The 23630-nt window shown below is 42.8% G+C and overlaps 1 protein-coding gene across 6 annotated transcripts in view; it reads left to right on the top strand.

Moving 5' to 3' along the window:
• LOC124188003 (membralin) overlaps positions 1–23630 on the top strand; it is a 78901-nt gene that overhangs the window by 35113 nt on the left and 20158 nt on the right. For all 6 annotated transcript variants that reach the window (XM_046580250.1, XM_046580251.1, XM_046580256.1 and 3 more), the window contains one exon: positions 1492–1624. In XM_046580250.1, coding sequence (XP_046436206.1) covers positions 1492–1624 — 133 coding nt within the window. The remainder of the gene's footprint in view (positions 1–1491; positions 1625–23630) is intronic.

Below are 23630 nucleotides of genomic sequence, written 5' to 3'. Positions count from 1 at the left end.
ACTGGGACAAATTGACGCTGCTCTGGACAGATTTAATTGTCCAAAAACTATTCGATTAATAGGTCCATTACCAAGCATCGATAAAATATAGCGAGCCGGTGTTATCTCAGGTTTATAGAACCTAAATAACAGCAGTTACTACTCGCTGCTGCCAAAAAGACGATCTGAAATCCTACAAAAATCAAATCCCTGTAACGAATGAAAACAGAAAAAAAAAATTGGATTTGGTAGGTTCGAATTTTTCTCTACCTAGATAGGGTCATCCATCTATTCTCAAGAGTGGGTACAGTCGAATCGTTTGTTTTCCGCAAAAACTCAGGATCTATGGTTGTCTCATACGAATTCACCCGCAATACGGGATGCAGCTGTATGTATAAATTTCAGATTAGAACGGGAATGATGAGAACGTCGTAAAGGTGTCAGGGATCCTCCAGGAGAGTGTAGGAAGGGGGGGACTTCTATCAAATCAACTTAACAGCTCGAGAACATTAGTCAACTTCTAGGTCCGTCTTTTCGATCTTCCTTTTTTCGGAAAAAGGAGTCGTAAGAGTTCTCGTAGCCACACTGGAACCCCGAGAGAAAAACGAGCTTCTTATTCTAAGGAAGAGGTGCATTTATATGTATACATAGAAAACCGCTTACGTATTCGTATAACGTGTATTACCTAATATGTATTGGTTAGTATATGTGTCCATGTGTTGACGTATTTCTGTTCAGATGAAAGATCGTAATTTTATGTTATCATATTTATTGTTAATATACTCAATTTTTTCTTTCCATCAAACTTAAACGTACCTTTCCAACTTCAAGTATCAGCGTTCAATCTTGGAAGCAGTAATTCAGTCTATGTGTGGCATGTGGTAAACTATGGAGGGTAGAGGTAAAGAGAATTATCTCACATGGGTTTTCAACTGAAAAAGTGTCCACCAAAATGCGACAAATAGTGGTTCAAAAAGTCACCAGAATGGCGCTAATAAGCGATCAGAGTTTAATCTGATTACCGCTTTCTGGAATTTTTACTATAACAGTGCAACCTTAATTGTACTCTATTTTATGAACACTTTTTATAGAGGGAGATAGTCCGTCATACCTCTGTACCCTCCATATGATAAACATTGCCTCAAATGGCACAAGATTTGTAATTGACTAATCGCGAGCTCAAGATCGCGGCATATGTGGTCACCGAACCCAAGTTGCGACTGCGTCGGTTCGCGTTAAATCGCGCGACGAGGTGTAATTAAACCTAAGCTTACTTGTATTTCAATTTTGAAACCTTATTGTGCATCGGGTAATCCGAAAGTCCCCTGAATTCACTAGAAGTTTTACGAAGTACCGTTTGAAAAAATTTCTTGATATCGAAAAGTACAAAAAAAAAAAATTATATTAGTACGTCGTTGCGAATGGCGTATCTGACAATGGGCCTTTTTTGTTTCAATAGTCGATGAAAACTTGGGTCATTTTGATATCATTGTCTCATTTATCGTCTTCCAGGAATGGAGGCAATCATGTCCGAGTTCTTCAACGACACGACCACTGCTTTCTACATAATCCTAATAGTGTGGATAGCTGATCAGTACGACGCCATCTGCTGTCATACAACCGTAACAAAACGTCATTGGCTGAGGTGAGTACATAAGCAAAGTAAAACCTAAGATAACAATCAATCCCGATTCTCGCATATTACGTACTACATCACTTGGCGTGTACGAAGTCTTCGCAGTATATTGTGTGGGAGCAGTCAAGCCTGGCCGTGCCAGTTTCGCTGTCCTTCGGCAAGTAGCCGCGACGAAACGATCGAAAGAGGGCTTAATTAAAAAGGATTAAGTCACACCGAGCCTTACGTCCCCGAACGTCCCGTTGGATTCTAGCAGGTCCCTTGGTTTACTTTGCTTCCACGTCCGGCTAAAATCGATCAAAGTGTCCATCCCGGCGTAAAGTATAGCTTTTGTTAGCCCCTTGGGAAACAGCTTTGCCTTGTATACTTTCCTCTGTCTCAACGACGAGAGCGCAGTGACGGAGGTAGTATATTAGGTACCGAACGAACGATCTCTTACACGCTGCGTAGTTTCGAGGGAGGAGGTACACTGCGGGAGAAAAACACTATCAGGGTATTCAAAATTCTGCGAAAGATGATTAATAAATACGAATATGAAACCTTCCTGACACTTGAATCTCCCAACAAACTGTAGTCGAAGATTTTAATCCAATGGTTCACGTCGAATATCTAGAAGAAGATTCAAGGCTGAACTCTGTGAATTTTTGGGGTGATCCGAGACCAATAAGGTCTGGTATTTCCGATCTGGCACCAACAAATTGTCACGTGTCGCGAGGCTCAACGGACTGGGGTGATAATGAACCCTTTACAGTCGATGTGGCTTGAAACGGCTGGAGTGTATAAAGTCAGAAGGCATTGTTCGGTACAGGAGAACAGAGTATTAGCGGCATTAGATGCCGATCGAACAGATATCCAACACAACGCCGGCGTTTCCCATTTCATCGCGGCGATCGTTTGTCGAACAGGGACTGTGTCTCATCCTGCAAGGGTCCCGGGACCAATGCCAGGTCATTACTACGGGCTATCGGGTTTTAATTAAGACTCTGTCTCGACCACCACGGTCGCGGTGTGGCGCCGTGCCGGTATGTCGAGGCAAAGGCATTTTGCTCCAATCGCTTTAACCAAAATCTCTCGGTGCTGGGTCGATGTCACGGCTTCAATCGCACGTCACTTCCGGCGCAAGCCTATCTCGCCCATTACCTGATCCTCAAACCAAATACCGCATAATCGCATGCCCGCGTCAGGGTTGTAACCTCGCAGGCAAAGTCGGAAATCTGCATTCTAAGAAGAATACAGTGAATTATCTCTCTTTGTTCGCGACTTGAAGAAGTGTCCTCCTTTCTACTTTCTGTAACCTAACGGAACCCGGAGAATTTTTACAGAAAAGGATTGCCGGTCGAATTGGCTCGATTTTGATTATGTTACAGTACACATCCTCCCGATTAAAAATTCTCGTAGATACAAGTCCCAAAAATTAGTAGTTTCCAAAAGTCAGGCTTCGGAAGGGGGGTGTATGAATTTTTGGATATCTATGGATTACGCGATCTTTACGAATGCCAAAGTTTTAAAGGGGACCTGGAATCAAACACATTCATGAAAAACTGCACAGCCGATTCGCAGGGACTTCGTATAGGCGTGGAAAACAGGACAAGTCGATTGTGGCAAGACGCGGAGGCTCTCGTTCTTTACGTGAAATCTGACATTGCACCTTCTTCCGGTGAACCAGCGAGTTCGTGGATGGAATCAATGCATCGATAGAATTAATAACGGCTTCCTGCCTATCTTTGAGAGTCAACAGGGCAGTTTTTTAGTAATTTGTTTGAATTCGAATCCCTTTGAAGAACTTATAATTCGTGGAAACCACGAAATCCACAGATATCAAAATATCTGGACACCTTTCCTCCGAAGCCTGTACCTCGGAAACTCCTGATTTTTGGAACTTGTGTCCATGAGAACTTTTTATCGAGAGGATATGTACTATAGCATATTGGAGATCCAGTTAATTCGACCGGAAGCCAATTTCCATAAGAATTCTGTGGGATTCTTTATCTCTGGAATGCGAAAGGGTTTCAGTGATAATTTCACCTGGGGACCTAGTTATCTCCTTCGTTTCGGTGAGTTTAAGGGGACCTGAGCTCTTCCAGCAACATCACGAGCATATCACCGCAATTAGATTCCTGACAATTTCAAGAAGTTGATTTCAGTGTGATTGGCATATCGTGCTTATTAGGTTCTTCTCTTTATTCTGCTACATGATTCATATTTAAACAATTTATTTATTTTCGTTCTTTTGCATCGTTTCGTCTAAAAAAAAATCATCTCAGTTTACGAAGCATTGCCGTACCTGCATGGTCTCGAATCGATCTAAATATCCGTGCACTGCTTACAAAGATTAATTCGATACTACGCAACTTGCTGAAAATCTGATAAAATCCAAAACTAAGAAAACTTGGAAAAAAAGGCCGCGTTTCACAATTTTTCCGATAATTCTGTAAGGTGACAAACACGGTTACACTTGTACCGACCAAGGAGTTCCTGTGTGATAAAATTCACGACGTGCATGCGGATATTTGCACAGTGCCCATCCCTCTGCTTCGCTTCCCCTATTCTTTGGTATAACCTCGGTGATTAATCGCGTGTACCACACACTCTCTAGACTCAACCCTTAACGGCCTGTCTTGGATCTACGTGCCGCTAGTGATATTCGCAATTTATGGCTGTAACAATTTTTCACTATAGTTGCATATCGCGCTAACGGAGCCAGTAGGTATGGATATGAGATTCAACTTTGACAAATGGGTAAAACACAGACTCAGCCACGCTTTTGTTATTCTCCTCGAAACCCAATTTTCCAAATTTATAATTCGTTGTATGCAGGTTTTTAGCCTGGGTCTGCATTGTAGTGGCTGCATCGAAAGGCAGAAGTCCCGCATGCAACGTCAAATCGTGTACATTGTACATGTATAACACCGTACACGTACGTGTAGAGAGGAGATAGGAAAGGCCGGGAGCGTAATAGGGAACTGGGAAAGTTTGACGATTGGTTTCCTGATATACCTACGCTGCTGCAACGTTTCCAGAGTCTCTACCTTGCCAATTCTGTTTTGCTCCGCATTGCCTACAGCTTGATACCGGGGTAGATATCCACGAGATCATCCTGAAGCCCCTCTATAATACACCCACGACTCTCAACCGTATTTTCTACGCATGGCGCACCTGCAGATACCTTATATACGTAACAACGACGAGAAACCAGAGACATCCCTCATCCGATTCAGTGCCCTGGGCTCTGACTTCTTTCTTCGTATTGAACTCTTCAACGAATTCGGTGCCTCACCGCATCTATCCTACGCGTTTTGTTTTTCGCACACAGCAGTTCATCTTGGCATCAACACAAGATCTATAAGAAACAGGTGTGACGTGCCGACTGATGACGTTCACTTCATGCAGTTGCGCCTTTCCGAGTAGTACTATGAAATTGCAGGCAGCGACCTTGTTAGATATTGAATTTCTTCCATCAGAGCATATGGATAGGATGTACATTCGTCCGGGATGAAGAAACTAATGTGAACTCAGTTTCTTCGTTTAGCAATGATTTGAAAACAGAATGGCTACGATAGTATTGAAAGACTAGAGAAGTAAACAGGAATCCGAAAAAAACGACACAAAACAATCAATTTATGGCACATCACAATCAAGATTCACTGCCGGTATGTGTGTGTTTTCCAAATGGACTGCACAAAGCAGTTTATACACCCCCCCTAAAGCTCCTCAAACCGTAACTACGGTACAAGAGGGTTCGATTGGGGATGCATAGATCACGGTGGAGGTGGAAGCGCTCGGCTAACCGCCTGCTGCTTACTTCGACACGACGATGGGGTAACGACGAGAGGTTTCGTCGAGGATTGGTCGGACGGTCGTCGCCGTTTCTCCGATCGTATGCCGGTCGGCGGATATATCCCAGGTGAAGCGGGTTGCCTGCAGCGAGCACGATCCAGGGGGTTTCGGGGGCGGAATACCCCGAATGATCTCCGTACATTAGCTCGCTCACGATGCCTGGCTGTTGAGTCAGACCGCCCGCTGACCTAGCGACCCGTGTCATTCGAATAACAGCATTATTTCGCATACATCCAATCCGCCTCCGCCCGCTTCCTCATTCACCGCCGAATATCTAACGAATCGACGCGAAAATTCGACCGACCAGACGAAACCGTAGGCTAAATAGCCAACTCGACTTGACTAATTGCAATTCTGACTGATTGCCGGGTACCTACAGGCAGCTTCCTCGGATCTTGCGGTGTGATCCGGTAGTAATTTTGGTTGTATGCGGGGGTCGGCCGGGATCTTGCGGATCTGGCAACTTGTTGTGTACAATATTGTTAGAAAGGGTGAAATCACCCGCTTTGCCCCCCTTTCTGATGATCTGTAATAGTAGTCATCGTAAATAAATTCCTAACCCTCTAGAAATTGGTTTTTGTCATTGAGAAGTTCATAATTTGTGCCGTCAATTTATAATTTTGGAAAATAAAAGGGTCAATAGTCGGGAGTAAACGTCTCAATAACTGGTACACTTACCGTAGGTACAATTATCACCCTGCCAATTCAAGGAGGGCCAAAAACGTGCTTCCGGTTAATACCTTTTTCTCCAACTACGTCAGTCGCTATGTCTGAGCGATTTTTGATTTTTTTACTTCCATTTTACTTTTGCCAGGCACTGCCTCCTGACTCTTTCCCAAATGTTTCGGACTTGCAGGGAGGCGAACTCAAAATTTTCCCAAATCAGTACTTGTGATATAGAGTCTCACTTCGATCGATAGCCGATCTCAATTATCCTCGTCAGTTGGTTCAAACCCTTGGCCCGAGTTGAATCTCTGTAAGGGAGCGAGCGAGTAGAAAGAATCAGGGGTTGGTTGGACGGTCCGATCCGTCTGGAGTCACGGGAAGTTTCCTCCGCCGAGTCGCTATAGACGAGGAAGTGGGAAATGAGGGAGGGAGAGAATCGGTTTTGCCGCTGTAGGCAAGGGTTAGGAGAAAGAAGAAGCCGCCCCTCCTTCAATTAGCAATAATCAGATTGGCTTTAGTGCCTACACCTCCCCCGTCAATTTAGTCGATCTAATGTATCATCTACGTCGATGTAATTGAGGGTGTAAGGTATGCCTCTATTTCCCATTAATTTCTCCTAAATAAATTCAATAAACGTAAATCCAATCTTCGAAAAATCAACCCTCAACAGATTCCCTGCTACTCCTAATTATACTTTCTCATTGATCTTACAGCTCGGTGAAACAATTTTTCTTTCTTATAATAATTTCTTATACTCCGTAAATGATCCGCCAATCCGCCCCTTTTCACATTTCTGGACTTGATCGCCCCTCCAGCCTCTTGGCCTATGCTTTCGGATAACCTGATTTGTGAATCACCGGTAAATGAAAAATAAAGCCCGTCGACAAATTAGATAACAAATAAAAACAGTCAATTTTCATCATCAACTGTCTGTGAGCGCTAAACAATCGTGAATTTGAACTATATTGTGTACTCGTACCTTGGATACAGCTTTGTACCTATACTTGAGGAGTTGATATGAAAGGTCGTTGGATTTGGTCAAGTTAACTGCACACAATTTGCGTAATTTCTTGTTTGAACAAGAATATCTACAAATATTTGAGGATCGTGAAAAAAGACTCGTGTGTCACATGCGCGCTGGAAACAATTCACTCAGAAGGTCGGCGCGGTAACGCGAGATGGTCCACGCCCGCACATCCATCATACCTTATACCATTCGTGTCGCCTTAACCCGAGACAAACAGCCTGCACACCCACCTCGCGAGTATGGCATGGCGTTCTCAACCACGCGGATCTTACAGAAATTCATACCTATATGCTGGAAACGAAATAGTAATTCCCTTCCTTGATATTTTCAAATAATGTTTATTTTCGGTTCAATTTCAACTTTGAATCCTTTTCGGAATTGGTAACGTAAGGTAAAGGGTGTCTCGGTTAATCAGGAACAGCAGATGAATGAGAAATCAGCAATTTTTTTTACGAAAAATGTTATGTACTAACCCAAAATAAATTTAAAAAATTAGTTAATCTGATTAACCTTGATGGGCCAGCCTGAGAATTTTTTTCTCTGGTGCATTTCGAGCTCATGAAACATCATCAAATGAAATGTTTTTCATTTAATTATTCAAATAAGGCGAAAACTAATACAACGATCAAGTTTTAAGCTAAAAAAAACCCCGTCGAATGAGAACAAAATCATCCAAATCCATTCATTCGTTCCCGAGATATCTTGGTAAATAAAAAATAAGTGAGCACACAGACACACGCGGCATAGGCCGTAAAACGTGGAGATTCGGTGGAACCTCAACTTTTCATTCGCCGGGTGATAACTTCCCTCATTCTTTTTTTCACGAAAGGAAACGCGACAAAAAACCTCTCGGATAATTACATGGATTACATTTTTTTCGAGTAAACGTTACAGGGATTGCCGTGAGAATTTCTTAACGGTATGTTGAAGTAACATTCACGAATGTTCTTCAAACTTGTCAAATTCCGTCGCGCGTGTATTGGGATGTAAAATAAATCCAGCACTTTTTTCTTCGTCAAAAATTCACCAACTTCTAACACAAAGCAGTTTCCAAATTGTAATCGATTCATTTCACTTGCTTCTCTACGTTCAATTAACACACGATCATGCATTAGAACAGTGTTCAGGGTTTGCGGATCCTGCGACATTTTATCCGACAGTGAAACGAACTATTCGCATAAATAACATAGTCAAAGAGAAAACGGATAAGTATAAGAAAAAAGTTTGATCAATGAAGAACGAAGAAACAAAAACTGCAGAAAAAAAGGATAGTACACAAAAAAGTGAAGTAGTCGCCACCGAAGTATATCGTCGTAGTCGTGGTAGTGGTTACCGAGAAGTAGAAGGAGGCTGGCCAGCAGTGTATAACGACGGGTAACCTCATCTTCTCCACAGTCTCACATTTTATTTTATATTGTGTGCACTCTCAAAAGAAAGACTCTTCGCTTGCTCCGCTAAGACAGCTCGAGAGAGCGGTGGCCGTAAAGAGAAAGGGATCGGGACGGGGTGGATGGGGTGGAGGGAAAAGAGGGCGAAGAGGGGCGAGGGGGGGGGGGGGGGGCAGAAGAGCGAACGCCGTAGGGTGAGGATATAAAATAAAGCTCTTCTCTAGCTAAATTAAAAATACAGCCTTTTTGACTGGATATCTAATACCTACCACCGACAAGACATGCCTCGCCTTCAAACTCGAGCTCATTCTCGCCAAAGGAAATTACATTTCAATGGATTTTTATCTCTCTACCCCGTCTTTCTTCATCGTACATATTTACCCACCAGATGGAAAAGGAGGCAGAGAAGAAAAGAGAGAAAAAGAAAGTTATCTATTCACCCAAATGTTTCAAGTGTATATAATATACGTAGAGATATATATGTATACGCACATACCCTTCGTATCGAGCTTACACAAAATTACTCTGTGCAATATTATCCAATATTGTAACTATTTTACGCAACGCGTACATTCAACGCAAAATTATCCGCGTGGGATCATAACGTGTCGAATACTACCGGTCAACATGAATTTTGAGTCTGGGTTCTATATGTCAAATTTTGATTTCTTCTACATAACCAATAAATGAAAAAAATAGTTTTATTTGATAAAGTTTGCTTATTGTCGAAACCAGAACGATATTTCGGATTTTAAGAAGAATAACCTATTTTCTCAAACATTTGTTGTAACTAAAAATTAAACGAACTTCAGCTTTGCATTTAAATCACTTTTGTGAAAAACAATAATTAATAATAAACTACAAATGTAAAAGAATTGATAAACAAAGTTTAAAAATCAATATTTTTCGTACTTTTTCTATTTTCGTGTGGACTTTCTCGTATCAAACCCCAAACCTCATGCCCCGTGATGCTCTCATTATACTGCCCCTGATGGCGTTAATAACGATGAAGTCCATTACATCTTAGTGTAAATGTTTTCCTTGTTCTTCCGAATAGACACCCATATTAATTATGAAACAAAATCTTTTAGACTTACTTATCAACGTACAAACGACAAAAACGAATTTTATAAGTAATAAATAAAGGTTTTGGTTATTATTTGATACATAGAATCAAAATTTACCTATCTCAATAGTAACTAAAAATTAAAAAAAAAAATGTTATCGACCTGTATAATTTTCACTCGCATTGCCAATTTCTTTCTGTAATCGCGTTGAGATTCCTTTGGCACATCTAGGATCAATTAAAAATTAACAATCCTGATACCATAGCCGTGCAATTGAAACTGTGAAGCATAATTTGAAATTCAAAAAGGTTACTCGAGTCTCTCTCTCCTTCGTCTCTATCCTTATGAATATCATCTGCAGCTGCATGGTCGGGAATCATGGACTCGCTATAGAGAAAAAGTCAGGAGTCCCTTCTTTCAAAAATTGAACCAATAAGAGAACAACTCTGTACTAACGCAGGCTTCTTCGTGAAAAATCTCTCAACTCCGCGAATTCTTCTACAGTCAGCCAGAGAGACAAGTTTTACTGCTAGACTACAGCATGTCCCCTTGGTTAGTTGGATGAGAATCTAAGCCCTGCCTAAGCTTCTCGAGAAAAATTCTCTGAGCAGATGAAACCGCAGTATACCTTAAGCTCGACAAATTCTAGGTCTTGATATTCCACGAAACGCAGGGTCCTTCTATTTTCACCCTACCCTACAACAAATTTCTTTCTTTTTCATCGTCTTTTCTCGTTTCGAGAGCCCCTGCCAACAAATTGCAGCTTAAAGACGAAACCTGTACGTATGGACGTGTAAATCTAATACACGAGGACTGGGTTGATGCGTTACTGTTATTAATCGTGCCATGCGATCCGAAATAAGTGGACCGGGTGAAAATTTAAAACACATTCTGTAAATAAGTGTGCAGTTGTAGTGAAATTATCTGGAAAAATATACTTGCGCAGCTTCTCTAGTCCGACTTTGTAAAAAGTCTTTAGCGCCTGAACTAGGATGAAAATTGTACATTTATACACAGACAGAGTGCCCCTACTGTTATTAGTCCTATTATTATTGCTATTACCGTTATTGCTATCGTCTGCTGCTGGTTCTCCAAGTTTCGCTCGAAACTAATCCTCGTGCGATGTGCTTTCCCATGTGAAGCTGCACTCGTGCCCACTCATGTCCAGCTAGTGTTTGTCCTTTCTCCGGAATTAGGATGTCTCTTCTTCTGGCGCAGTGCGGTATACATGGAAGAAGAAAGGCGGAGGCAAAAATAAACTTTACTCCAGATCCTAATAATATGGTATAGTTCCGTCTTCTGGTGACCGTCAGGCGTAGACCGTGGTTCTCCTTATATACCATCTTATGGTCGTCTCAAGTCTGCCCCTTCAGCTATTTACTGAAAACAACTGAATGCCGCATATGTTATTTCCTCTTTTGATAGCATAGGTTCCAACGATCTAGTCAATTATTTTCATCGGTTGTGATCATTGCGCTCAAGATCTCTCGGAGGTATTGCAGTTTCTTGGAGGAAGGGGGGGGGGGGGGGTACAACTTGGACCGTCCCAAATCGTACCTATTTTTAGGAGTTTTTTTTTTCTTAATAAGATGAACACACTTAAAGCAATTTGAGTTTGGGGGCTTTATTATTTATAGTTTCAAAAATATTTTAGAATTTTTTCATTGAAATTATTAACAAAATGGCGGTATGGTGCATATAATTAGCGAACGACTCCGAACTCGAGGGCTTTTGTGGTGGCTCATCGCCTGACATCACTGTCCCACCTGTAACGGATAGAAAAATTTTTTTGAATTAAAAACACCTTTTCGGGTTCGAGTTCGTAGCCCAAATATTGAAAGAAAAAAAAATTTCAAATATATACGATTATGAACAAATAATTTCATTTTTCCTAATCTATAAACTAGTTTTAAATATTGTGTCGAAATTTCAAGTCGATCGGATTAAAATTGACTGTGGAATCTGCGCCACTGGATTGAAAACAACGCGGTCGTTCGCTACTTATATGCGCCATGTCACCATTTTGTTGTTAATTTCAATGAAAAAATTCTAAAATCTTCTTCAAACTATGAATAAGAAAATCCTTAAACTCAAATTGATCAAAGTGTTTTCATTTTCTTTTAAAATAAGACTCCTAAAAATAGGTATGATTGTAGACCGTCCAAGCTGTATCCCCCCTCCCCCCGCAACCATTTCAACTTTTACAGTATATTATCCTCAATAATTATATGTATCTACGACTGGACGCAATTCACACATAAGACGCGAGTTGTCGGTGGTAAGGGAACAAAATCTACAGCTAATCGCAGGTTGTTCAATTCCAGTGTCAGTTTCAGTACGTCTATCAATGTCCACAAGTTTCTCACGCTTGTTTAATACATAAAACGCGGACGTTTCTGTTTTCCGGAAGTGTCGTATCTGGCCGACACAGTGGATCACATCCAGTAGGAATGGGATGAAAGCGAAGGAAGGAGGGCGGGGAGAGCTTGGTGCCGTTTTCTGCGGTGTGTGCCAGAGATGTGGCGGAGAGATTGCGAGTATGGGGGGTAAAAGTGGCACTCGAACGCTTATAATCAGCTAGGCTTGTCTGCAAATAACACTGCAGGATGATTATGATTGAATAAGGTTCGTAATTGAGGCTATTAAGCAATTATATAAATAACACACACGCGGGACTCCCGGGGTGTGTTATTTCATCGTTGCAAAAGGTGGGCTTGGGGCACCGGGAAATTACAGTGCAAACAATACCGGTAGCAACTACCTCGTTTATTCTCTACATAGCTAACAGGGGCTCGTTGTTGTAAATTTGAGGATCGCGCCGATTCTAGTTTTTATATTTTACCGCTCCGAGTAAGTATAGTTTTATTAGAGTGAACAACTTTATTGGTTAGAGTATAAGATAGACTCGTTCAAGGAACTAACATTTATTTTTCCTTCGAGCATACTTCTGCATTGATGAATATGCCTGGAAATGAAAGTGCAATGCCTGTTTAGCTAATTGTACAAGTCTGTACGGATAAATTTCGTTTTGTGACTTATATGAATATTCAGGGTTTCAAGGAGACAGTCACGATTGATTTTCAAAGTGACTAAGAGTATTTTTTCAACTCATCACGTTGGTCGAACAATAAATACGTGGCAGATTTTAATTTTCAAGTTATGTAATGTAGACTTTAGTTGTATCAAAAAAAAAAAAAAATATTCGTTTGTGATTACGGCATACATACAATACGTAGTGCCATTTTGGTACTACAAGCGTAACAAGATCAGCTGCTGCGTAACAAATTTCACAAGCTTTCGTCGTTTTTCGTTTTCGTTACAACGTCACGTCAGTTTGTCGCACAGGGGATGTCCAAATATTCAGAGTTGACAGGAATACTTTTAATATTCAGAACACTTCGGCGTGCTGTATTATAAATTTTATTTGGTCCGCAGTGCTGAATTTGCAGATTATCTTCGTTGCCTGGTAGTTTGGTACACTGGAATAGATACACATACACAAATTCGCATCCAACTGGTGCAGGGGTTGAGAATTGCGGACGTCTGCGATGGCGGCAGACAGGCGCCTGCGAGCGAACAAGAAGTCGCCCTGGTGTAAAGTCCGATGGGTGGAAGGGACGGAGTGCGGAAGAGAGAGAGAGAGAGAGAGAGAGAGAGAGAAAGAGAACGGACGGAGGGGGGAGGGAGGTCGGGGGGCACCTACGACCGCCGTGTGGACGAGGTCGACGAATTCGGACGACCGGCGGGGTGCCAAAACAATCGCAGCGGGCGTCGACACGTGCGTCGTGTAATGTTCAATTTACAAATAAATTTCCCCCTCCGTCCGGAAATCCTACTTTGCGTATAACCCCTCTCATAAGATGAGGTTGTTTTTTTTTCTCTCGATTCTTGAAAACTCTTGAATTGCACAATTTTTGAATTGACCAATCAGGGTACAGCGCGTGCTTGATCCTACTGTTTGGATAATGTCTCAATCAGGTTTCACGAAGTTTTCACGCAGGATGTGTATCTTGAAATATTCGCGACGAATCTACCCTGAAAATTGAATCGCCGTTCGTTGGACTCAATTGCCGTTTGCAGATCCGGGATTAGAATTCCAGTAAGGGTATTGTGAACGGGGCAGTTCAGGCATAGTGACAAGTCACGTGATTAGTTCCTGCACGGAGACCGACGAGGCACGCGATTAGTTGGCGGGAACTCAGCGCGAGTGGAAAATTAGTCTCCAAAGGGTAATTAAACAAGGTAATTAATCGCGTTCGCACACGAGACGCGGGCATGGAATACTAACCAGAAAACATCTCGTATTGCGGTCCCGCTGAATAACCAGCTTTTCTTTCCTTCGTTTCTATCAGCCCGCGAATGTGACACACCACTACGGATATTTTCTCATCTATTTCCCGCGCGTCCGTATCCGTCTGCATCCTAAACAGTCAGAGACTGCAGTCTCGTAGGATCGTAAAAAATTACCCGAGCTCTTGTACGGTACGTCGGAAACGAATTATTCAAGAGTATTTCCGCCTGTAAGCCGGAGTATCTACCGCAAACGAACGTATTGTACGCACGATATTTTTTGCAGCATTGAAAAATTTACCTCGTAGCTTAAACTACCCTGAATTTTAGTTTGTACCTTCGCGCCGGATGACGGGGTGGAATTAGTCGGATGATATAAGATTTCGGTAGCGTGATAGGGTTAACTGATGACCGTGGTGGCGGTTTCGGTCTAGGGCTTCAGAAAGTCACGCAGCAACTAACAATAAGCATCAATCTTCGGTGACGACGTGCTCGGGCGCACTTAGCAGGCTGCCCCTTTCGGAAGACACCGCCAGCAACGACCAAAACTGCATCCGTGTTGGTATAATACGCATGTCGTTAAATCCTTCGAATGAGTACAGGTGTAATAAGAAAGGTTTCTACTTTCAAATCTTCTACCACGTGACAGATGTTCATAAGCTTCATCCCATCGTGTATATTAGCCTATTTGAATGTCGCGATACTTCCAACCACTCGCATATCAAACTCTGCTCCGGTGATTAAAGCACGCTGTCCTTAAACCCCAAGTGGATGAAGTGGTGACTAAACAGACACAAAGATCAGGGATTCGTTCTACAGTAAGTCGTGATAAAGTTAAAAGTAACGAGAAGTAATGATGACGATAGGAATTTGCCTAAGAACTTCTTCTCTCCTCGTCTAGCCGCACTTTTTACCGTGTACTTCATCAGCGATCGGAATAGCGTGAAAAGCAGAGATCCCATGGAAAAAGAGTAGTCCGAACTAACTCCAACCTTATGCATGATATTCAATTTGATCGTGAAATTCATAAATTTTCTCTTCAAGCTGTACCGATGTTCAGGGAATTGAGAGGCAATCCGTCCTTGTGATCTTACCTGAGTAGTTGACAACGAGTAACAGATAACAGTACGGGATAATGGTAGTACTTATCTTAGTATACATGCACTGGAAATTCACGTGAAGTAGGTATACCTCCCAAGGTGGATTCGGACTGATTCAAGGTCACCGGTGTCGTCTGCTAGCACTCACTTAACCTGCATATCAGGCGACTCGAGTGGCCTTGAATTCGTCCGAATCCACCTTGGGAGGTGCACAATATTTTCAAACATGTTTTTAAACTCACCTAATTCCTTACCTCAGCTTACTCCGCGCTCACGGGGACAACCTCAAGCTAACAGACTTAGTGATCGTCCATGGAAATATTAACCACTCGACGTCATTCGGTTGAGTTTGACGTGCTTTACACGGTTAGATGCGCTCTTTGCACCACGATTACTCTCTTCAATTCCAATGGGAACGTTCAACTTTATTTGTGACGAAATTGGTATGCGATAGTGAAAGCAGGGATGAATACGTAAGACAAGCAGTCGTGAAAGCTGGCGCGGTAAGGTTCTCGTTCACAGAGTAATAGCGCATCAAATTCGAGGATACCTATTGTAGGTGCTAATTATCCTGGATAGGATCTTTTCGGTGGTGTCTGTATGTCACTGCATATCAATGCCTTCTTCTGTAGGGTGCAGAGACGTGGCTGGTAATTGGTTTTCCTTGGCTACGCCTCTCTGGGAAACCCCCTCCTAAAAATTCTCGACCTCCCTCGTTCCACTCCTCCTGATCTTTTGGCTCTCTTTCTTGGCTCAACGACCTCTGCTCCTCATTCGCGTCTTCTCTTATGAGTGGAGCTTCTTATGATCTAACAAGCATATCTTCAACCTCCGCGATCCCGAACTCTTTGCAACCCTGATTGAATTGAGCGGAATTGAAAGGGATTTTGAAACCCTTGACGGTGGTTCGCCAGGACCGTTGTACGCGTGCGTATTGAGGACAGATGTTATCCGGTTCCGCGTAACGCGAAGAGAAAATAAATACAAGCGTCGAGATTTCCTTTCCAAGTGCCAAAAGAACAGAATTTTAACTGTAACCCTACGCTTGATTGCCTCGGTTTTTCGCTATATCCTTCTCTATAACAGGATTCAATCCAATAGCATGAAATCATGCTTGAGGATCCTTGTGACTGTTCACATTTCCTCCGCCTTTCCACAATGTCAAACGATTTGTAAATTCAGCTGACAATTGTTTCCACGAAAGTCTGACGTCTTCCCAATGGGATTGTGACGCGATTCTCGTGCCAGAGATCAGCAAGATTCTTGTTTGATGGCAGCTGCAGCGCTACAAGCCGGTAAATACGTGAGTTCTTGGTGAACGCAGACAGAGATCCGCGCTCTCTTGCGCATATGACAGAACAATTTCATCGGCGGAATCAGAGGACAGCACGGGGAAACCGGCGCGGTGCAGTGAAGCGACACTCTATTAAATGGTGTGCCGTCGAGCACGGTTGAACAGGCGCCGCCAGCTCGACGTTCAGCTTTACCTCGTGTCACTCGGAATCTATTTGCATAGTAATGGCGGCGTCGCTTCCGTTTACAAGCCGATGCCTGGAGGGGGACGTATGGGAAACTGACGACGTACGTCGTTCGGGTCTTGCAGAGCTTACTCGCCTAGTACCAAAAACAAAGTTCTTTTCAACGCTTCGGTCGATGACACGTGTCCGCCTCTAGCGACGCTCGATGATCCAGGAGTAGAGGGCTGTTGTTGCGGTATCGACAATTCAAAGAATCTCAGGATCAAACGAAAGCTCTACTGCCTATCTACTCTAATGACGAACACAAGTGATCAGATTATACTCTTGAGTGCCGCAGCTCTTGTGAAAGCGTAATTCAAAAATTTGTGCTTGCGAAGCAGGGCTTCTCCAACCTCTCGTAACGGTTTTAGGGCGTCGTTTGATGCATGCACTAACTTGCAGACAGCTTTCTTAATTACATTCGAATTTATTGATGGAAGCCATTGATTTTAAATCATTGAAGCCCTGCAGGTGTAAGAGTATAACATAAATGACGTATTAGATATCAGTAAACACTTGAACAGGACTTGGAAGCTAGTAAAACGTGAAGAGAAATATTTCTAATTGGATATTTGAGTGCTTATTGAATCATAAGACGAATGGAAAAAACATTTTCGTATTAACGAAGCTGCTGCATTGGTTAATTCCATCTACTTGTCTCCGTGACATAGGCAAAACGAGCTCGTAGCTAATACATACCATGTTAATTGACACCTGCAATGGGCTTCGTAACAGTTGTCAGGACAGCTGAAATCATTTTGCCTGAATGACGAACATTAAAGAAAAACGTTGCTCGTCTTATGCCTCGTTATTATCCTTGTTATTATCCAATTAAAGGAATCCAATTTGCGCGTCACCTACATCATCTTCGGGCCCTTGCCATGACTCGTCTGGCGGAGCAACAGGAAACAAGCCGCCGTGAAGCAGTGAAGCATCAAGGCCCGCTCGGTAGCCTGCAAGCTGCTCGAGTTATTATTGCTAATTGCATCGGCACTTTGATATTCCGCCGTTCTAGTCCTCATCCTCAACTGTTGGGATAAGTTTCTCAACTAATCCGGCTTCGCCGGTTAGTTGATCACATTTGAGCCGTCAGGCTCACTCTGTTGCTGCAGATCTAATTGGCAAGTGGTAAATGTCGTCCCTTAGCATTGAGGCGGATTGATTCCCAACTTATATTTTTTTTTTCTTTAAAGGTAAGAAAATTCAAGCAACAAGCATAAATATATCATATACATTAATTAAGGAACGCTCTCTCCTGTCGTAAAATATAGATGCTACCTAGGAGATGAGAAATCAACCACCTGAGTAAAAATTTTCATTAGGTTTAGATAAGGCCATAATCAAACTTACCTTGCCCTGATATGTACCTGATTAGGGCCTGACCAGAAATGTAACGTGCCGTTCTAAAATGCCCTAATTGGGCTAAGTTCAGGTACGATGGTCAGAGCCTGATCAGGCATTGAGCAGAACTGGACCAGGGACCCGTGAGGCGTTCATCACGGTAGGTTGAGGCACCACCTGATCAGACTCGGGCAACGATTGTTCAGATTTATTAATTTTTGAAAGAACGTAACAAATTGCCCAATCTTATGTAGATGAAAAGCCAAGATTACCAAAACTGAAGAGCTGATATCTGTAGGTAGATAGAACCATGTTTAGTCGAAATCCGGTGTAGGTAGATATCTACAAAAATACTAAACTTCGAAATGATATCTTGCACGATTTTTCAGGCAGATGGTTACCCTTGATTAAAAATTATTAGATATTTTTATTACGAGAACGCCAATGACTTCCATGACGCCTGGTGGGTGCTCGCGGTACTTGGAATATGTCAGGTTCAGTCAAGGTCAGATCCGGTGTGCCGTAGTGGAGTTTGCCTGACCTGAGCCTGTTCAGAGCCAGATCAGGCATTCCCAACTCAGACGTGCCTGATGTTAACTTGACCAGGGCCACGCCAGGTCTGCTTTAATGAGGCACGCCTGATTTCAATTTTTGGATTTAATGGAAGTTAATTACGATGGCTGGGGCAGGACAGACGAAGAACGGAATAAGATACTAGATCTCTTTTTGTCCCGCCCGAATCACATATATGTACCTACATATATATTATAGTATATATGTGGCATATTCCTTCTGTATCTACGTATATATTAAGCGAAATCACCCCATGGGCCAGAACGCTTCCAATTATAAGAACGAAGCTGGCGATGCTTCTTTTCTCACACCCCTCCTCCACCCTCCCGTCCCTGCTCCGTTTCAGCTCGGTCTTTAATTTGGTCGCGTGGAACCGTCAAAGATCCTTTCAGATTCATTAGTTTTTACGCTCTGTTCCTCGCCTTCGCTGATCCGAAAAATAATACGTAATATTGGAACAGCGTGATCGTCCGAGGACAGAGCTCTGAACACGTGGGGGAAGCCCCAGTAATTTTGTGTCCATTTGTTGTCAATGGCTAAAAATACTCTGTTCCATATCTAAAATGAGACGATAACAAGAAAAATGTACGAATTTTAAACGCATACGTAGTCTCGTAAAACGATTATGCCTTGAAACTCCAGAATTCCAGTAACGGTCGTTTGACCTCCTAAGTTTTGATGCAAAGGATGCGAATCAATTAGACTCGATGCCAAGTAGGTCAGCTGTGGCCGATGGTCTACGACGACGCCCGAGAGACCGAGTGCCGTGCCGTTACCATGGCATCCCCAATGTCCCGATATCAATATTTATCACGGGTATAATCAGAAGTGCGAAATGCCACTTACGACGGACTTATCGTGCATGACCACCGGCAGCCGAATACGTACCTACAGTCCCACTACGAACAGTTGCGGCGAACCTGATCGTTAGACAATTGGGTCTTTGCATTCGAAAAAGAATTTCTTTTTGATAAGCGTGTAAGGCAAAGAAATATAAAAAATGAGCTCGTATTATTTTCTTCTTGATAAAAAAAAAAAAAAAACAAAAACAAAACCGGAAATTAATTGCGGATGTACAAGTAATTTAATTGCATTGATGTTGCGGTGTATCAATTTAAGATTTAAGTTTAATTTGAAAAAGATTCCGATATGCATGCAAAATTGTTTCACGTAAAGACTCAACTGCTTGAGAAGTGTTGAAGCCAATAAAAGTTAGTCAGTCGCTCATCGCGATTGCAGTGTAACACGGATTTCGTTTTACATCATGATTCAACACTCGTTAAATCTGGTGTATGCGATTGGGAAAAAAGACCACGCAGTCAAAATCTGGATATGATTACCATTGCACTCAACAGCCAGGCTTGAACAATAAATTATAAGTATAACGTTATTTCGTTGAGATTTTCATAAAGAATAAATGAGCGGGCAGGTAATTCTGCTACTGAGAACGGATGAAAAAGAGGAGGGAGGGAGAGAGAGAGAAATGGAGACAGCTCAGGCTTCTCGAGCGACGCGATATCACTCCGCTAATTAGGCATTAGCGCAACAAACAAGCTCGAGCTACGGCGTTCCCTCGCCTCCTCCACCCCCCTCCGTACGCCCGTCCACCCGTTCCCACTGCCACCCCATGACCCCCCGACGCGAAGCTCAAGTTACAAATTAACTTGCTGAGAGATCATCCTGAAGCTCTGCCCTCCGCCCATTCGCCCCTCGCTCACACACGCTGGTTCACGGTTTCATTTACGTCACGGACGCATCGGATAATCTGGTGTGGGTCGATAATGAAACTGGCGGTAAAATCACTGTTGGCTCTTCATTCCCGCGACTATGGCTACTCGTTCTATCTCTTTCTCTATCTCTCTCGCTCTCTCGCTCTCTCTTATCGTTCACGAGCTGTGCAGCGTCACTCCCTTTCGAACTCATTGTCTAAATTTTTGACGATTACGGTACATGCCTCTTTTCAACCTTGTAATGTACAACCGTAACAAAAGTTGCTTCCAATACTCGATATATTTTTTGCCCACCCGTCGAGCTGATGTTTCTAATAGATCCGACACGCACGTCGTGTACGTTTCAAGATCGTAGAATATTAACAAGATTTCGTTTCTTGTTTTCCACGCTTATTTCTCAACATTCGTTCGGATTGGGAGATTGACAGGGGAAAATCGAGAACCTTCGGAGATAACGCGCTCACCGGGGCTTGGGGACTGCGCGATAAGATCTCATGCCAGATTCGACGCGTGGCTGTTCAAAGGAAACTCTATCAGTACGCAAAACTTATCGAACACTTGAACTCTTGATTGGAGTTTCGATTAACGGAGCTGATGCTGTTTTCGAGGCAACGCTCTTGAACCCATTCTACTTTCGGTTTTGGGTTCATCCCTAATCTTCACCCGTTGAGGTCTGGAACCGCTTGAGGACCTTGCCAATGTCCAGGTCTCATTCTCTCAGACACGTTACTTTTAAGTAAGTAAGTAAGTTTATTTGTTCAATCCATCATGCATAGAACCTTAAAAAGGAATGTATGTCCTCATAAGGTATAGCAGGCATATTCCCAGCCAAACATCGAAATATCAGTTTATTCGGCTATTGCTTATAATGGAATTCATGCTACTCATACGGCAGCAGCATTTGAAACTCGAGCTTTACACCAGGCACTGCTTATTTCCTATCTGGAAGGAAAAAAGCGTAGGCGTGGTGGTAAACGGAAAAAATGTTGTACAACGAAAGTGGTAAAAGTATGGAGTGCGCGGTGATCGTGTTTTAGGTGTAGATGGAGGCGAAAGCCTCCTGCAGCGGCAAGTAATGCACTGGCCGTGTACTGGCCAGTAACTCCATTGCCCTCCCGCTGATTGACACCCTTCGCATCTCATCGCTCCGGACCGCTGCGGGCGTCGCCTCTCGTCCTCTTCGTTCTAGCTCTGGTTTTCCAAGGGGGAGAGGTAGGAGACGACGCCATTAAACATCAGCGAACGTCAGCCGCTCTGGTCAACTTCCATGCTTGAATTTCTGTCGGCACTTACGTGCCTTTCAACTTGCTTGTCGTTGATAATAGTATCCTTGAAGCTCCGATCTTTGCATAGTTATGGTACAAATCAGGTACTGGTATTAGCAATATCAGAAGATAGGTGGTTGGTGGGGCAATGAAAAAAATCAAGACAGACAACTCCAGTTTTATTAACGATAGAGCTTCTCGTCGTGGAATCACTTCTCGCCTGAAATATATCCAAGGAAGCGAATCCTCTTTGTCTTTTCATCTCGATCGCTATTTACGTGCAAATATTGTAATTAATTGTAAATAGGTGGAGATGGACAAACGAGAACCGAGGGTCTAGACTTAGAATAGTCTGGGGCTATATATACCCTAGTCGCCAAATACTCCGTTAGACTCGCATCGGTCTGTAGACAAGTTTCCAGCCGATGTTCGATTAAATATTAACGATGGTCCCATCGGTTATTGGATGCTCGAAGGCGACAGACCAAAGAACGGGGCGGGCGGTAGAAGCGCGCAATGCGCACCGCGTCAAAGAGGTAAAGTTCTAACTTGAGCGTTCGACCGAAATCCGACCTCAACTGCTCAGTTTAATACGTGCTTGATCGCGAATCGTAATCATCTTTCGTGGGTGGATTCGCAATGAGAGTCTGGGGTTCGGGCTTGTAACACCCAACATTGCAAGTTATTCGTGACAAGAAATTTTTAACGTACTACCAAAACAATACGTTTCGTTGCGTTTTTGTAATAAATATGAATTTCCATGCTTCAAACGTATCGTAATTTGTATATTATGAAAACAGTGGAAGCTTCAATTTAGTACAAAGCGATTTTTGCAATTTTTTCAATATTAAATTAATTTTTATTTTCTCGCATCATCCAGTAACGACAAATGGAATTGGGAAAGGGTGATACGACATGTTGTGAGCGTATTGCAACTACATGCAAACAGTAAAACGACGGTTTCGTATGAATAATAAATTGACAAGTAATCTACAATGATGACAAATCACTCCGCAGTTATTGCGGCAGCGCGTCGTCAACTAAACTAGATTGTAGCGACAAAGTATCGCAAGACTTTGACCGACCGACATGATGTAGTAGATGCAGTGAATGTAAGCGATAATATCATAATTGGAAGCGTCAAGCGCATACTCTTTGATTCCAATGTATTTAACTAGGTATGTACTCGGTATGCTAGACATGTTCATCCGATGATTTCCGATTGGGCGGTACTAACCTGACTCGACTTGAACTCTGAACATTTTTTTTCTCAGGGTCCATCAAGAAATACGATTATCCGGTGGTCGGTAAAATCTAAATCGTTGAAATCGAAATTCCGGAAGTCCAAAGAGCATTTGGATATTGTTATTATATCGTGCACCTACGCCCAGCTCCTCGCTTCGTTTCATACGTCTGCGTAAATTTCCTCCACAAAGCGTATTTCCATGTCTGTGAAAATAAAAGTGGCCGGACTCCCTTCTTCTTCCTACCTCCGTCTCTCCCGTGTGACTTCTTTTTTGGTCTCCTACTCTTGGCACGTTCCTGGATGCTCGTCCGCGAACATTCACTTTTACTTCGCAACCCGTAATCCGGCAGGCTGTCCCCTGAATAACAACTATTTTCGAGTTTTACTCCACCGTTCCGGTATATACGTACATATATGTATGTACGTTGGATACGTCGACGCAACGGAGAGAACGCATCAAGGCATTAGCGACGCTAAGGCACAGATATAAAGCAGAGATAAACCTGCCAGGAGTATAATAACCGGCGAGAACTTATAGAATCGCGAAGGTGGGAAACCTATTCAGCCGCGTATATCCATAGACGTATGCCTGTGTGGATACCCAGCTATGCAGCATAGCCGGCTTCCACGCGTAGACGCTTCTGCGGAATCGTTTGATTAATGATGCCGAAGAGTGGGATGAAAGAGGAGAACTTCCGGTTCAACCGTGAGTCTCAGTGAATTATTTTATTGTCGCGAATCGGCGAATTTGCCCGGGGTAGTAGAATATCTGGTACAGGGGATGAATGTTAATAAAAGGGCACGTGAAAGAGCCAGTTTTATGTTTAAATAATCATTTCCTCTAAATAAAAATAAAATGATTGATGTCCCTACCCTTGTTTGCCGCACGCCTCAGTCCCGCAGGATAAATATTACATGCGGGACGAAGCGGTATCAAACTGACCGGGAATAATGTATTGGATAATCGT

The sequence above is a fragment of the Neodiprion fabricii genome, chromosome 1 (genome assembly GCF_021155785.1).
Source record: "Neodiprion fabricii isolate iyNeoFabr1 chromosome 1, iyNeoFabr1.1, whole genome shotgun sequence".
In the NCBI taxonomy this organism is placed as follows: domain Eukaryota; kingdom Metazoa; phylum Arthropoda; class Insecta; order Hymenoptera; family Diprionidae; genus Neodiprion; species Neodiprion fabricii.
The sequence above is the reverse complement of the archived record's forward strand: the minus strand, read 5'-3'. Positions and strand labels throughout refer to the sequence as shown.